We start from the raw sequence: 17,917 nt of genomic DNA, 5'->3' as shown, positions 1-17,917 counted from the left end.
ACTTTTTAGAATGCTATTCTTATGAAATATCTAACGCATAAAATCATGATAATAATTACTATAATAATAATAATTTTATATGAAAAGTACTAGTTATTCAAATATAATCATAAATATCCATATGTTAGAGTTTTTTTTTTTTACATAGTACAAGTTTTACACGTGCATTAAATTTTCACGAGAATCACGTTATTCAATTAAATAAAACTACTATGATTTTCATTGGCGTTTTTAGATGATTAACAATTAAATAAGTTAAAAAAATACATTAAATGAATCATATTATAATGAATTAGATTCGAGTTGTCAATATAAGAATCATTATGAAAACACACTTTTTTACATATTATGAAGTGATCTATAACTCATAATATATACTTACACCAACGCTTTGACATAAAAAAGCTCTTTGTGTCACGTTAGCATTTTTTCATGCTTACAATTTATCAATTTTACTATACTAAAATCTATAATCTAATTGGAAATATAGACCAGATCTGAAAATTTAATTAAAATTGCTCTTCATCAGACAATTTAAATTAAAAAATATCCACCGAAATGAAATGAAAACTTTCAATAAATTGTCCGTATATGTGTTAATTAATAATAGAAATATATTATTTTATTGGATATGTTCACAACAACCAAAGATATAAGTACTTTCAAAAATTCTGAATAGTCGTCGCCCACGTAAACAATTTAATTAGAAAATTTTTATTTTTATTAAAGTCCAGCCATGAGGCTCACCTGACTATGACAAATGGTTCATTATATTTAATAAACTTTAATATTATTACATACAATCTATTTTTCTTATGGGTTTTTTTTTTTTTTAACTATTGAAAACCAATAATTAAAAAAAGACTGTACAAGAATTATTTATTGATTTAAAGATTAGTTAAAACATTTATATGGTTAATATATATATATATAATTTCATTCAAGTAAATAGGTTATATATTTTTCTATACATTTTAAATACCATGAATAATAATTATTTTATAAGATAATATAATTTTCCTTGATATAATTTTTTGGTCTTATTAAATTATATTTACCTAATTAAATTAATGATTTGGTATCATACTATGTGCAAATAAATAGACAACTTAGATTTAGTTATCAGACATATTTTGTTAAAAATTGACTTTAAACTTTACTGAGTTGGTTAAACAATTTAATTAACTATTTTTTTCTTAACTGAATAATAATTATAAGTTACAACTGTATTAACTTTTTCAGTTTCCCTTAAAAATGTGTTACATGTAAAGACCATAATCTATTTTAAATTGTATTTTATCTAATTAAAAATGCTATATAAAATATAAACATGGTGAATTATGATCTATAATAAATTTACATTATGCATATCATTGTGTACTATTTAAATATGTTAAGACAAATTTTGGGTTTTTTCGTGGAAATAATGCAAATTAATAAAAAAGGGGCTTTATAAATTTCACACATATCATTTTAACAATGCCACAGTATTACTTTTTCTGTATATGATGTAAAAATCCATACTTGCATTATATACATTATATATACATCTTGTCCAACCCATTATGAATTCAATTATTCAAAATGCCAATCGGCAGCTAAACACATGCTGTGTACATGAGGGTAAATTTTGCTGAAAATGTGATTATCATTATCCAATTTTGTTTTCATATAAATATATATATTATATATATACTATGAATTAAACTCATAAGTACTTTTTAAACCCTTCAATTTTCCATAATGATGTTATAATATATCTTTATTTTATAACAATTTTATATATTATAAGTTACTTTTTATCAAATTACATCATTTTTTTTTTCTATAATTTATTTACTTTAATATATACTATATTATATTATATTATGTATAATTTAAAAATAAATTATATTTTATAACAACCTGTACTACAGCTTGATTTAAGACAACGAATTCTGAAGTTGAAACCTATAAGCTCCGTAGCTTGATAAAAAAAAAAAGAATAATATAAAAATAATTTACTGAACTTGTCATACATAAAATTCATTGATAACTATTTTAGTAAAAACTTAAATACTCCATTCGTGAAATCGGTGATTAAAAAATTTCGCATTTAATAACAATGTAATTATATTTTAATCATGACATTTTGTTGTTAATTTTTTCAATTAATTATACAGTATATTACGTATAATGGAAATTATTATTAATGATTTCTTATTTTTTTATATTGTTTCATATATTTAATTTAATTGTTTATATTATAATATTTATGTAGTTGAAAATTATGTTATCATTATTTTTTAATCACGTTTAAATATTATTGTTATCAATTTTAAAAATAATTTGAATACTTCAATCAACCAATTAAATGGTTCCAAATTTAAACTTTTTGAAAGTTTTCCATTATTATAACATGAAAAATAATTGATTGTTTTCCAAAATAATAAAACAAAACCGACACAAAGATATATGTTACACGTAAATAAAATCGCATAGCACATTATTAAGTCAATCAACAGTTTATTTTGCGATATTATATGTATATGCAAGTTTGAAAGCCTAAATTACATGGAATACTAATAGAACTTTAATTTTGCATACGCAATAATTTACAATTTCATTTATCTTGAAATATTTAAAGAGAGTATGAAATAAATGTTAATTATAATTTGTCAGTTAATACTGAAAAGTACAATTCCTTTTAATTAAATATTTATCTTTTTATTTAGAACGTGGATTTGATTTATTTTCAATGTATACCTACAATTTGAAATATAATTTCATCAATTGTTCATTTGTATGATTATGGAGCTCAGTAGAATAAATAATGTCTAATATTACTTGTAATAACTAATATACAACTATAATGGTATAAGAAATGTGTATACATTTTGTAACTATAATACGTGTAGTTTGACAATAATGTACATAATTTAAGAAAAAATTAATATGTTTGTTTGAAATTTATTTTTACTTTATACCTATGTAAATAATAAAACGTAACGAAATATTAATATATATTCAATTTAAGAAGTAATAAAATAAGTTAACAATTATGTTATACTTGTATATATCAATATATATTAAAAATATTGATATCAAAATAATAAATACACATATCAATATTATTTATTTTTAATGATAACACAATATTAAGTTTTATTTAAATCAATATAGTAATCTGAAAAAACGATTCACATAATTGTGTGATAACTGCATTCGCTATGTAATTGACTAAATTAGAGTATACACATGTTACTCAGTTGTTCAGTAGAGATTAAAATTAAAATTAAAATTTTAGCGTAAAATCATTGCACTTGTAGAATAATTCTACAATATTTCACCCAATAAGCTTTAAGTATCTATATATTTATAGTATAAAAAATGTGTATAGTAATAGAACATAATTTTATATTATATATATTTTTGTTTTTGTTTTTTATTTTATTTAAATGATTATAAATTATAATACGTGTATACTTATAGTTTTAGATGGGTAGGTATATATTTATTTTGTTTTAATTTTTTGCCGGGTTTACTGGCCGTGTACTTGTGTATAATATTATTGCGATTTATGACGTATTGGTTTAATCTCATGAGTCTGTAATTATTTCATTTTTAATTTCATTCTAAACTTTTATTTTGTCAAACTAACAACGCTTTATATAAATATAATAACAACATAGAACATAATATTGTTATGTTTAACCACCGGAGTTACAGACGACTTGCTTGCACATCATGTGTATATTATACACATGAAGATAATTTTACATTAGAAAACCCGTAAATATATAAAATTTATATGATAAACATACAATAGCAGTTATCCCATATGATAGATTACAAACTCCCAGCTAATCAGTAATGCAGTACATTACACACATATATAATAATTTTACACGGGGTTTGGTTTTTTTGGGAAATGAAGTCATATCACGGTTTTACGTATTTGATACATTCGTTGTGGCTAAGATATACCGGTTTAAAATTAAAAATAAATACCTAAATCTAGTCATAATTTTTCAAAATATTATTGTGTAATTTAGTAGTGTTAAATCACTAGTAGTTTCTTCAATACGCACCCAAGTCGTTATAAAGGATCGTCGGCGTTGAATTTATTTTGAGTGTCTACGACGTATATTTTAATATCGCTATTCAATTATAATACGAATAATAAATACTTAATATATTTTACTTTGAAATATCATAATTTACAGCAAGATTCTCAATGTCTCATACAGAATAATAGCATCACGCGTTGGCGGCGTTCTATATTATATAGCATTAGCATATAGGTTGATAATTAATTTAAGATCCTTGTGTTTGAGAGATATTATTTAAATTAACAGATCGTATACAATAGTTGCTATGTTCTGTAAACATTGTCCTAAAGCGATAGACTACCTAGACAACGATTAAGACAACTTCCGCATTCGATTGTTTTATGTCATTAAAATAAATTAATAATGCCTTTACAGCTATAGTAAGCTGTTTCGGATAAAAACCAAAACTAGATTATGTTTCTACAATAATAATTTAAAACGTTGTGTATCGATATACTACTAGCCTAGTATCGAAATCTAAAAATTCTCAGTTATAATAAAATAGTTTTATGTTGTATCGTGTTCCATAACAGTGATATCAACACATAGTATATATTGTGTTATATTTTCATCTAAGTTTTCTCTCAAAATTCGATAAGTACAATAATTTTACCGGTAAGACAATAAAACACGAAATTCCAATCAAATAAATAATTATATTATACTTATAGGTACACAATTGCTCATTCGAACAATGCTGATATATGTGGGCTATATATCTTTTCAAAATAAATTGGTTATTACGTATCTGCATCGTTATAGAAAATAGCTAGTTATATTTACGGGTTAAATAAGCGAATCCATATGAATATAGAACAAAAAGGGTTTCGTAACAACATACGTCACTGTTTTAGTTTTTGAAGAAACAAGAAATATTTTTATTTAATTCGAAATATTTAAATACAATTACTTTATATTCAGTATCAATTTTATTTTTTAAATATATATATATACCTATTTTTTAAATATTGATAGGTATATTTAAGTATATCGGGTACCGAATAAATAGTTTATATATATATTTAAATAGATATTCAAAATTTAGATGAGTACATTAAAAAAGTAAATAGTAAGGGTATTAAGACATAAATACTATTATATATATATATATATATATATATATATAATATAACACAAATAATGACGTGTTGGATTAGCTACATAAAAATATGCAGTAAAAATCATGAAAACATGCAATAAATATGCAAGGAAATTTTTTTTTAATTTAAAATTCACAAAACAACTTATAATAATTAATTATTTAAATACTAAATAAAAAATGAAAAATGTTCGCTTTAATATACAATGCATTTCGAGTTTTTTTAAAAATGTTCAAAAATATGCAATAACTATTAAATACGTATGCAGAAATATGCAAAAAAAAATTCACAATTAGATTTGAATTATTATGACTCGTGAAGATAACTGACAAAAATTCAAAACAGTGAAAAGAAAATAATATGCGAATGCATAGAAATCCACGCTCTGATTATGATAACATAGATATTAGTGTGGATAAATTTGAAGTGTTTCGATATCCATAATTAGCGTTACTGGCAAGTATAAGTTTGTTTTTTACAAAACAACAGTAGATAAAATAATATTTTGTTGTAATGCATAGGTTAGGTTCGAGTGTATGTCATTCAATTGGGCGAAGCTCACAGCAGTCTGAAAAAACGTCACAGCTTATTATTATTACCATTATTTCTTCAAGGTTTAACTCTATGTACTATATTATGTACTATCATATACGATTTTCATTGAAGGCTAAAGCTTATCCGATTTCGACTTCTTATTTTAAATTTCATCATCTGCTTATGTAAACCTACCAACAGTGACATTTTTATCACGTATACGTGCGTCTTTTGAATCGCCAAAATTGTCAAACACATTGTTGTTTACTTCTGAATTAAGCTTGTTCGCTCGTTCTCGGATGTAATTTATTAAGGATCAAAGATGGTTGTATATCATTTATACCGTTCTCATCATGATACAACATTGTGTACCGATTGGCTGGTATAATGGATTTAATATCTAAAACCAAGAACGTTGTTTTTCTCACCGAATGATGTTACTGTTCCGAGAAATATAAAGTGAACTACGGATAAAATTGATTAGGTACTTCAAACAAGCAATAGGTATTGAATTATTTTCCAGCAATAACTCAAACGCTTAATTTCTATAGAAAAACGTATCCCATCATATAAAAAAAATAATAATATCTCATAATAATAATAATAATAATAATACAGCTAATTTATAAAATAATATAATTAAAACAATATTATAGTAAAACGATGACAGTTCTATTCTGGTGCGCTTTTAGCGTATGATATACTGTGAACGTATTATTTTCACTTAAAGGATTATGTAGAGAAGATCGAATTCCTTCACCACACTACATAACATTATTGTGTTTTCCTAACATGTCGCTTGTCTACAAATAATATAAGGATAAGTAGAGTTCGTTTTCAATTTGTAATCTTATATATTGTATATTTCAAGATAAAAATAACAATGGGATTGTAAATAATGTCTGTTTATTTAACCACGTACCTATTATTTATAATATACGTATATTTTTACATTTTATAATTTGATAATGTTTGGAGGTACTTAGTGATAATATTGTTAATAATCAGTAACGTAATATCACCATCAATAATTTATATAACAGTTATTTAAATAACAAAAAGTCACAATTCTCAGTCAACAACCCATGTATTCTCTCTTGCACATGATTTTTTTTTTTTTGTAAATTTTACCATATATTGATTGTTGTGTCTAGGACAATTTGTCGCCATCAGACTATTTGCGCGACCATTTCATCAGCCATCGCGAAGAGAACCTTTTCGTGATATGTCAATAGTACCAATAATGTACTTATCATTAAATAATAATTCACAACAGTATTAAGATTATAAAACTTTTTCGAACCTCGCTAACCAATATTTCACATGCAATCCTCCATGATTGACACTATTTGAGTTGTATAACATTAACTTTGATATGCTCCTGAGTTTAAGAATAAAATACATTTTATCATCCCCTACACCCCTACATAGTAATTTGCAGCTTTAATTTCCGTTTATGATTTGTGCATTAATGCACAGCTCGTTGTCGGGCGCATGGAGTATACAGCTCCATGTGTTTGTATACTTTGAAGCAGATACTTTTTGTAAAGGGCATAATAAGAATAACATTTCGAAAAACAACACTTTTTAGGGGAAGAAATAACAACATATTTGATAAAAATGAACATTATATGATAAAATATATTTAATTTAAATCGAGAAGCATATTAAAATTAATGTTATACAAATCAAAGTGTGTCAGTCAGAGATGATCGCATGCTAAATGTCAGGTAGCGAGGTAAGAAAAAAATTCATAATGTTAGTATTTTTGTATATTATTATTTCATGATAAGTACATTATTGGTATTACTGATATTTTGTGGGATGGTTCTTTTAGCGGTGGTGAAATAGTCGTGGTGAGATGGCCTAGCTGTGGCAAATAGTCCGTGTTCGTTGATTGTTATATTTTATATTAATGTTAACTAAATGTTTTTTAAATATTTCACTTTTTATAAACTTCCCCATTAATATAAAGAAATATAAGTTATGTTGTAACTAAACTTAGGGATATGGTTAAAGATTTTCTTTATTATTATTGTTAGGTTAGCTGGCTTATAGTTTTAATTAGCTCCGAGTTGATATTATTATATACACTTTATACATATACATAAAAACAAAGTTATTAAAATAATATTATTCATTGAATGAATTTTTTTATATTGGTAGCTGCATAAGAAGTATAGCTATTTTATACTTATATTCGATTGAAATTGTTCATAATAATTTATCAAATATTGATATTTCAAACAACGATTCAATTTTGATATTATGTTAATATTATTTAAAAATAATAAAAATGTAACATTACGTAAATTATATTCAAAAATAATCAGTTTATATTGTTGAAAGATTTATTTTGATTGATTGCGTAGAACTATAACTTTTAAAATAATATTGTTATAGCCTAGGCTCCCAAAAGTTATAAATTATAATAAATTATACTAAACGTAAAAATGTAAAAAGAACTATAAAATTATTTTTATTATTTAGTTTAACATTCCTTTAAGTTCTACATAATTCGAATAATATGCAAATACGTTCAAAATTTGTATAATGTTTTTATAAAACGCTAAAACAATAAATCTAATTCAAGAACGTCAATTTAATTTTAATATATCTTATTGGATTTGCCGTGAAAATATAAAAATACTAATGTAGAAATAGCTAGTTAAATTACAACTTTTTATTTCATACTATGTGTAATATATTCTTAATAAAGTGGGTATCTAATACTAATTACTATTTTATAATTTAATTTAAAAGTAGAAAGATTAAATTATTTATTATTACTTGTCTAATAATATAGTAAATATTTGTTTATTCTATAGCTCAATAAATTTAATATAGTTACATATTATGCACAGGTACTCTGTATCAAACGCAAATTTAAATACAAGAAAATATTAGGTATTATTTAATGATAATTTGACATTTTTTTCAGTTATCATTGGATAAATTATTTATTTATTATTTCTATTTATATTCAAAAATCTTTTGTTTTACAATATCATAATTTGATCACCTACGTATAAACCTACATAATATAATTAATATGTATACCGTATTATTGTGTACAATGTTTTCAGTTAATTAAATTGTTTTTGAAACAGTTTAATAATAATTATTGAAACTTTATAAACTTAATAAATTATATATTTAGAAAACGAATTGAATAATTAAAAATCTATATTGAACTCTTTAATTTAAATTAGTTTTCATATTGTTTCAAATGTTTGCATATTCTGAGAAACTAAATTTAACATGTTATGAAGCCTGCAGATAGTTGGACGAACTATCTCTAGTTTGTGTTCAAAGGAAAAAAAATGTAAAACCATTCGAAGACAATAATTTGATAACTTGAGTGTTATGACGAGTGACGTTCAAACACCAACCGTTTCGTTGATAAATTATTACCATGTCAAATGGAAATACACCCTTATCAAAACTGTCATTTACCTATATTATAATATATATGCAAGTCGCAAGTCAAATAATGCTTTATATGCAATCTTGCGTTCATTACCGTGATTTCAGAAGGTTTTATTTGTTGATTTACTCCCTATTATATTATATCAGAAAATCGTAACGATAATTATTTTTTTTCAAATAAAAGTAATTATATCAAAATAATCAGTAACTTATTGACCGTAGGATTAGTTTATGTATAGTTATATCTATATATCTACAGCAGCTTTTTACAGGGAGATAATAGTGTTTATAACCATCAATTTCACTAAAATATTTACTATACATTATTACTCAATATGCTGTTTATACAAAATAATAATTATTAGGTAACTTTCATTACCGTTTCATGAATATTAAATAACTATTTTAAGTAATAATATAACATGGATTATTACTAAAATAAAATAATTATTTCAGTTTTTGTGAAAAAGTTTGAAAATGGTTTGTTGTAATATTATATTATTACTTATACTTATAATAATAATTTGTATATTTTTTTTAAATTCATAATGTAAAATTTACTTTATCATACTAATAAATTAATAAATTATAAAATAAGATAATATAATGATTATTGTGTAATATTATCATGTAAGTACTGTAATGTATTATTACAGTTGTAATACAACTTTACAATTCCATCGGTAAATCCCTAAATATTTTGGATATAAAGTTAATTTGTATTTAACAACGACAATTAATCTGGACTTATTTTAATAAGTATCTATGTTTTAAAATAGTATTAAATAAAAATTTACGAACACTTCAGATTATAAGTGTACATTCATACAGACATGTATAGCTTTTGACATTACGAATACACCAAAATTAAACCAATCTTCATTTAAAGTGGTTTTTCAAATGAAAATTTTAATGGTATCTCTAAATAAATAATAATAATAATTATTAGTAATTATAAATTATAGGTATACAACACGAACGTTACGAATAACGAGAACATCTGTAGATTTCTCGACATCAGCTCAGCGCATTAACACAATCTATACAGTCTTTACTAATTATTAGAATTATTCTAGTGTACTTATTTACTACTCTAAAGCCGATATAAACTGCCGGGTTGATGATATTTTTGTGTATTTTAGGTCTAAATGACTTTACGGTTATGTTTAAGAGGCTTCACAACAGCTAGATTTTAAGGAGCATTTCATAGGAAAATTGTATGCATTCATCTGTTGACCATGTCGTTACGTTTGTTGTGAATGATGATCATTTGTTGTGTGAGCAGAGACGCCGAAAGTTGGCTTTGCCTATGACAAATGTCAATAAGTTAATGGGTGGTTGGGTATAATGTGAAGAAAAATAGGGACCTCAGTCCTCAGTTTACTGTATTAAGTTATAACTTATAAGTAAAACGTACCCAGGTCGCTACTGGCTAAGTACTAGGTACTCATTAGTCATTCATAACGCTATGCTACATACTAATGTCCAATACACACTACACAGTACATGATAGTACTAACACTACTGTATTTTATATTTATATTTTATCATAAACTATATACAGCGATTAAATTATGTCATAAACTTTGGCGTCAATGTTTGGTAATTATGGCCCATGGGTAATGAAAAGTTATTTACATACGCAACGTGTAAGACTTAATTAAGACATTAGATTGTTTACTTTTCAAGTATTATTAAATATTTAAAATATAAATATAATATTTAACCTTTAAATGGTGTATATATTAATATGTAATGGGGCTCCTGCTCTCTCAAATGTGCTCGTTGTTCAGAGTTTAGGAATCGCTGCTTTTTATTGTTTCGAAGAGGACTATTTTTTTTTTTTTAAAGATGGTCGAGTGTATTGAGGTAAAATAAAATTACCATAAGAATTTTAAAATACATTGGAGTCCCTATATGTGAGAATACGAATATTGTTTATGTACGGGAAACTATTTTACGCTAGTCGCGTCAAAAATATTATATTCTATGATCATGGAACAAATGCTTTATTTTTTTCTTAGATAGACTAATTAATATAGACAACAGAACGTCATGAAACTTACTCCACTTTGTTTCTGGAAAAATATTTTAATTATTCACAACATTTACAAGGGAACAACCGGAGGGTATTTAAAAATTATTTTTAGATAGTTGAAAAATTCCGATTTGAGAATTTTTATTGTTTAATTTTATTGTTTTATTAATAGTTAAGTTTAAAAAATATTTCGAATATACGCACTTCTAAGTAAGTCAACGTTCATTAAAAATTAATTTTTAAGATTGTTGATCAGATTTTAAGTTTAGTAATAACACTTGTACGTCATTTATTCGAAATGTTCATCATGATTCGTATTGAGTGTAAAAAACATTTTGTTTCTAAGTATCATTAATCTATAAGATTATCTAACAACAGACGGGTATTGATGATAAAATTAAATTTGTAAAAAACTTTTTTTAAAACCTTCACTTGCCTTCCATATTAATATAACCAAGAAAAATAAATAAATAAATAAATAAAAATAAAATGCAATCAGTGAACTTGTGATTATGGTAAAAACAACTGAACTACGCTTTTATAAAACAATTATTGTCAAGATGTGATTTTTATCTTTAAGGATTTTCCATAAACTCAATTTGAATATCAGTATTCAAAATATAAATTATATTTTTATAATTTTTAATTATCATATTATATTATATCATATTATAATCAATTATAATAATTTTTAAGAAATATATTATTTGTTTTAAGGATTTAAAATTAAACTTCCGTTTTATTATTTTTTGAATGTGAATTAATACCAATCGATATTAACTTTCACATATTTTGCACCTATTAATATAATTATAGAGTATTTTTAATAGACGCAGAATAATTATTGTATAAGATTTAATAAACATATAGTTAAGATAAATAAAAATACTATACCAACATTCATATCATTATATTATACTAAAGCCATTTTATAGGTAATTATTATAATAAGGATAGTTGTACTATTGTCCATTAATTAAATATTAAAAAAAAAATCATCAATGGCTGTACGCTGTTCGAGCCATATGTATTCTTGTGTACAGACCTCATTATCTCGACCACAATCAAAAAACAGAAAATTTATGTATATACATATATAATGTATTATTTTTGACTATATCGCGTGCAGTATTTTTCGAAAGGTAAACTCAATATTATATGTAGATAAAAAAAAAAATATACATATCTACCCGAAATCATTAAAACATTTGACACTGACTGTAATGTTATGATTAGTTATTGGCACAATACGTATTTAATTTTAAGTTTGACCAACCTATTCGTGTTATAATAGTAGGTATGTCACAGAAATTTCATAAATATATAATATATGCGTAGTCAGGCTGTACATTTTAATTTTCAAGTATTAATTAGCACTGTTATAATTTGAAAAAAAAAATGATGTCTAAGTAATTTTGTTACGAAAGTCTAACCGTGTAGAATATTTCGACGTAGTGACTAGCAGTGCCGTGCTTAACATTATTAGTACCCGGTGCCAAAAATTATTTTAGTGCTCTTATCCCCTCTTCCATGTATGTTTATACCTATAAAGAGATAACATAAGAATGGGGGAGAGAATTTCGTTAGATTTACCATTTTTTGCACATTTTTAACTTAATGGATTAGTAATATTATATTTAAACTGTACACGTAGAATAAAAAATATTAATAGATAGGTACTTATCATACTAAACTGGTATCATTTATTTACGATTCAAATTTGTTCGATTGAATAAAAAATAACTTATCTTCAAATAAATGCTAATAAAAAATAACTTTGTACCTATTTCTGCAATGAGGTTCAAAATAATATCGTACAACGTATTCCAGTCGAAATTCTGTTATTAAATTATTAATTGAACAAAATAACAATAATAATGCAGTGTACATAAATTTATAGTATATTATTGTTATTGACGATCAACGACGTCGTTATTTCGGGATAAAAATTTAAACCAATTACATCCATACATGAATAGATATTTTCACATAATTGTCTATAATACATTTCAAAACGTTATCTCATCGCCAGTCAAAATAATGAATCGACATCACCGATCAGGATGATATCATTATACTGAAACCGTTATAAAGTACCAATTAATATGGTTAACTTTCATCTATCAGTAATATTACTTAGATTAAAAAAATGTTTTGGCTCCCGGTGCATACGCACCTCTCGCACTTCCCTATTTATTTTGTAGGCACGGCACCACAGTGACTAGTGTTCCAATTAAATAACTATCGCGAATCAGTCTAAACCCCCCGCTAAGGCGCTAAGGGAATGGTTGATATTATGATAAAACGTATATACTGATTATACTGTTTCGAGATAAACAAAATATAATTATAATAACTTAGTCACAACGAGACATTACTAAGTACGCGTAGTGATCATTTTAGACCGACGACTGTGCGACTGATTGGTATCTAATAATATTACAGATGTAATAATAATGAGCGCAGTGAAATTAATGGAAATGCTGAGAATAGGTAAGCGACAATGTCATACTGGGAGATTCCATTGTTGGCAAAATAATATTAATACTACCATCACTAAGAACAATGATAATAATAATAATATTAAATTTTCCACCAAATGCCATCATGCTAATAAATAACGTAAATAGTAAATACGAATATTTGTATAATACACAACGAATAAAGCGTTTTATTTTTAGATTTTAATTCGCTTAATATTTATAGAACATTATTTTAAACACAAATAACGGGTTATCAATACTTGCTATATTTTTATTTTATTGTATAGATAACTAATTATCTGTATTTTAATTTATTTCCAATAACATTTTAATATAATACGTGTACGTACGCAAATATTTATCATACAAAAAATTCATATTTTTTCATATAACAAGAATTACAGTTGAAAAATTAATTACTATTTAATATTATTTTCTCAAGTCAGATATTTAAATATTATGAATATTTGTAAAAACATACTGATTCGTAAACTTTTTTCTACAATACTCATATAAACCAATTTTGTTTTAAATGTAGTGATAATTTATAAGTTATTACCTATCCAAAATAAGTTACAATAACGAAATATCTTAATCGCTAACCATATGTATTTTATTTTTTCTTAAATATTATATTTGTATAACAATAATTGAAAAGAGTATGTATTACGTATTTGAGGCATTGTTTACACAACCGGTTATTCATAAAAATATAACTTAATCACATGGCATTTAGAAAATTAACAGTAATGGATTTACCGCATCATGAAAGTTCTCAGATTATGATAATGTGTTTACCAACGAACAAATCATTAAAAAAAACTCATTTTAACAGCATTGAGTTACTATTATATTTTCACATTTACCTCATATTAGGGTTATAACTTATAATTATCAAAATACTTATACATTGTTGATTGTCACTTATCATTGACCATATATTATTTATTCAATGTCTAATGCGAATTTAGAAATTTAAGTAACTTTATTATTTATATCTGCTACAAGAGCTTTGAATAATTTCAAAAGCAATTCACCGTAATGAACTTCAATCATATCAAGCTGGTAAATAAAAGGTTGATAAACAACTAATATTACAATAATATCCGGTGGTATATCAACATATGAACAGCAATGTCTCCTGATGACAAAAGTTATAAAAAATCAAAACGTATGTTTTATTCAATCAATTACATACATAATTTTTTTTTTATTTTTTTTTTTGAAATTACAATTAAAAACTGTCATATTATAATCATCTACTAGACTGTATTTTATGAGAATTTATAGCTTCTAAAAGTTCTCTCTAATTCAAAACTATTTCCCTCTAAATAATTGGGTATTTATAAATTAGGGACCAAACTATTTTTGATAAAGTTCAACTGAAAAAAAAAATTTGATCTTTGAAAATTATGTCGGAATAATTGTAGGGATTGATATTGAAAGAAAAATACGTTAAAATTAAATAGGTAAACAATATTAAAATGTATAATTTAGATATAAGTGTTTAGCAGATGGTGAAATATTTCTATATAATTATAAAATAAATAAATACTATTATAAATTTTATTTAAGTTGAGACGTTACATATTATTATCAAGTATCTAGATTTAAACTTAAAAAAGTTTTTCGACGACAATATGTGAGTATAGCTTGGTAGTTACATCTAATTATTTTTAAACTTATAAAAATGCTATTTTATTTAGATAAATAGACTATAAATATTCTTGTAAAGCAGCATTACTTAAACATTTACATTTTCTTCGCTTAAAATCAAAAAACGCGATAATATTGTGGTTCAATAAATAAATAAAAAAATATAAGGGATTGACTTTACTTTAAAATCATTAACTTTTAACCTTTGTTAAATACAATAATATTCTCTACGTAAATAGTACGATGCAATCCAACAGCTTATTATGGAAAGCTAAGCAAGCTGGATGGTACATACAAGTATTTAACAAAAAACAAAAAATAAATTCCGTTTTAAAACATTATAATACAATAATGGATTCGCCATGAATAAAAATATTTCTTTATTGAAATTTATTACTAACAGAACAATTTTTATTTTTAGTACGGTTATAATAATTACGTTGACTAAATATTTACACGAAAGTATACAAAATAAAATAAAAGTCCATGGTTGGTAATGTAATAATTTTTAAATTAAAGCTATAATAGCAGTCCACGTTGCGTTGCGCACATGATAATAATAATTCGACTGATTAAAGGTAAAAAGGAATAAGCGACATGAGTTGTATTAACTATGGAAAAAGCAATAGTTCAGGAATTTTATTGTGCTAGTGTTTATGTTCTTTTTTTAGTAAAAATTTAGAAATTTTATGTATTTTAATCACTAATTTTGAGACCAATGACATTTTCTAACAGGACATAAAAATTACACCCTTTTCTGACTTTTACCAGTCGATATTTTATCGAACCGCTTATCTCGTCCCAGCAACAATGCGTTTAGAAGAACAAGAATTTTCGGTCACTAGCGTTCTTGACAACGTCATTATGTAACTGTCGCAGAGAAGTGTACATCCTCGCCTCCCGGACACCACTTCTGTTGACAACTGTCACGCGTACACCCGCGAACGATCTCGGATCCAACGAATCTGGTGATGTGCAGGGATTGTCCTTGTCTAAGTGCACTTCATACCGGGAAACTAGCATGGCAACGATGAGCTTTGCTTCGAGTTCTACGAAATGTTTACCTGCAAACATAGAATATATTATACCATTAACTATTGTGAGCAGTGATTGAAAATTGGCCTAACCTAAACCGTGGCAATCATGACTATATTTCCTACTAAAACTAAATGCGTTCTATATAGTATGATTTACCAAACATGCTCACCTAAATTTTTTTTCGACAATGCAGTTATTTAAAAACTGATTTTTAGAATTCTTAAATATACTTTAATACCATGTTTTCAGTCTTAAGATTTTGTGTATCTACAATATGTAAAAATACAAACTTCTGTTTTTAAAATGATAACCTCCCTCTTTTATATCATTAAAATTGGGGGTAAATCAATTGTGCCGAAATTACCATTTTTACCCGTAGAAAATTTATCGATTGCACCGAATAACAACTCCACCAAAATTTTTTATATACTGATTTCAACACGAGGTTAAAAAAAATTGTGATTATCTATGTGATAATTATATTGATGAAACATCAAAATTTAATCTAAAAATATGAGCGTCGTTTTTCAGAAATTTCTTCAGAACGAACAACTAACAGTAGTAAATCAATCTATTTAAAACTTAACAAGCAATTGATCAAAGCATATCCAAAAACATTTTTATTTTCCCATGTATTAAATTTAAAGATACTAACTGAATTTTATTTAATAATAAGAGGGCTAAACAATAATAAAATAAACAAAATAAAAATTACGAAATTAAAAAAAATATGCAACAAAATTTTTTGACAGTTATTTTAATGAAAAAAAAATTATATATTAACTTATATAAAACTGGCATCAAACCGCTATTTAAAAAAAATAAATCAACTTACATTGTATTTAATCGCTTTTTTACCACAATATAATGTCTAATTGTGTTATATATTTCGTCGTGGACGACAATTAATTATTTTTTGAAATGTTTTTATTTGAAAAATAAAAATAATAATATGTTTAACTGTGCGTCCTTATACTATTAGTTAAAAAATATACTTTATATAACTAACATTAATAAATATTTGATAGAATTAATGTGTATAGACAAGATTCGGTCGGAATCTATTGCCGTTAGAATCGATAATATCGTTTAAAATTATTTAGTGGACTGTTTCTCCAAACATCATTATACGTATTACAATTGAAATTTGAACTAATAACTTTTGAATTATTTAACTTCTTATAAGTAATAAGGATAATGTATTCATGATAATTGATTTAGAATATATCATAGAAGCTATAGTGGTTATGGTTTATAAAATTGATCTATCAATATTAATATAATTCTTAAAGATGTTCCAAGTATAAATAAATATTAGATCTAATATTATGTCTATTTTTATTTTTATATAACCATTTTTAAGGACTATTATCTGTATAAACGTTTTAATAACTTAAAAACTACCCATTTGAATTTTTAAATAAATACATCAAAATTATTAAAAATAATATCTACTAAATAATTCACAGTAAAAAAGGGTTTTTCATTTGAAAAAAAAAATACCACCATAGAGTACCACTAAGCACTAAACATAAATTTAAGGTATTG

General features: G+C 24.5%; 2 protein-coding genes across 2 annotated transcripts in view; one reads left to right on the top strand and one right to left on the bottom strand.

The window, feature by feature from the left end:
• LOC112601970 (protein amalgam-like) overlaps positions 1 to 17,917 on the top strand; it is a 309,973-nt gene that overhangs the window by 91,879 nt on the left and 200,177 nt on the right. The window lies entirely within an intron of this gene.
• The window catches only part of LOC112601969 (cytochrome P450 6a8-like), a 59,428-nt gene continuing 57,292 nt past the window's right edge, over positions 15,782 to 17,917 (bottom strand). The window contains exon 5 of the mRNA XM_025349871.1: positions 15,782 to 16,395. Coding sequence (XP_025205656.1) covers positions 16,148 to 16,395 — 248 coding nt within the window. The 3' untranslated portion in view covers positions 15,782 to 16,147. The remainder of the gene's footprint in view (positions 16,396 to 17,917) is intronic.

This window comes from Melanaphis sacchari, unplaced genomic scaffold (assembly GCF_002803265.2).
Source record: "Melanaphis sacchari strain LSU unplaced genomic scaffold, SCAv2.0 Contig80_pilon_pilon, whole genome shotgun sequence".
NCBI lineage: Eukaryota > Metazoa > Arthropoda > Insecta > Hemiptera > Aphididae > Melanaphis > Melanaphis sacchari.
Note: the sequence above shows the minus strand (reverse complement) of the source record. Positions and strands in the feature narration are given on the sequence as shown.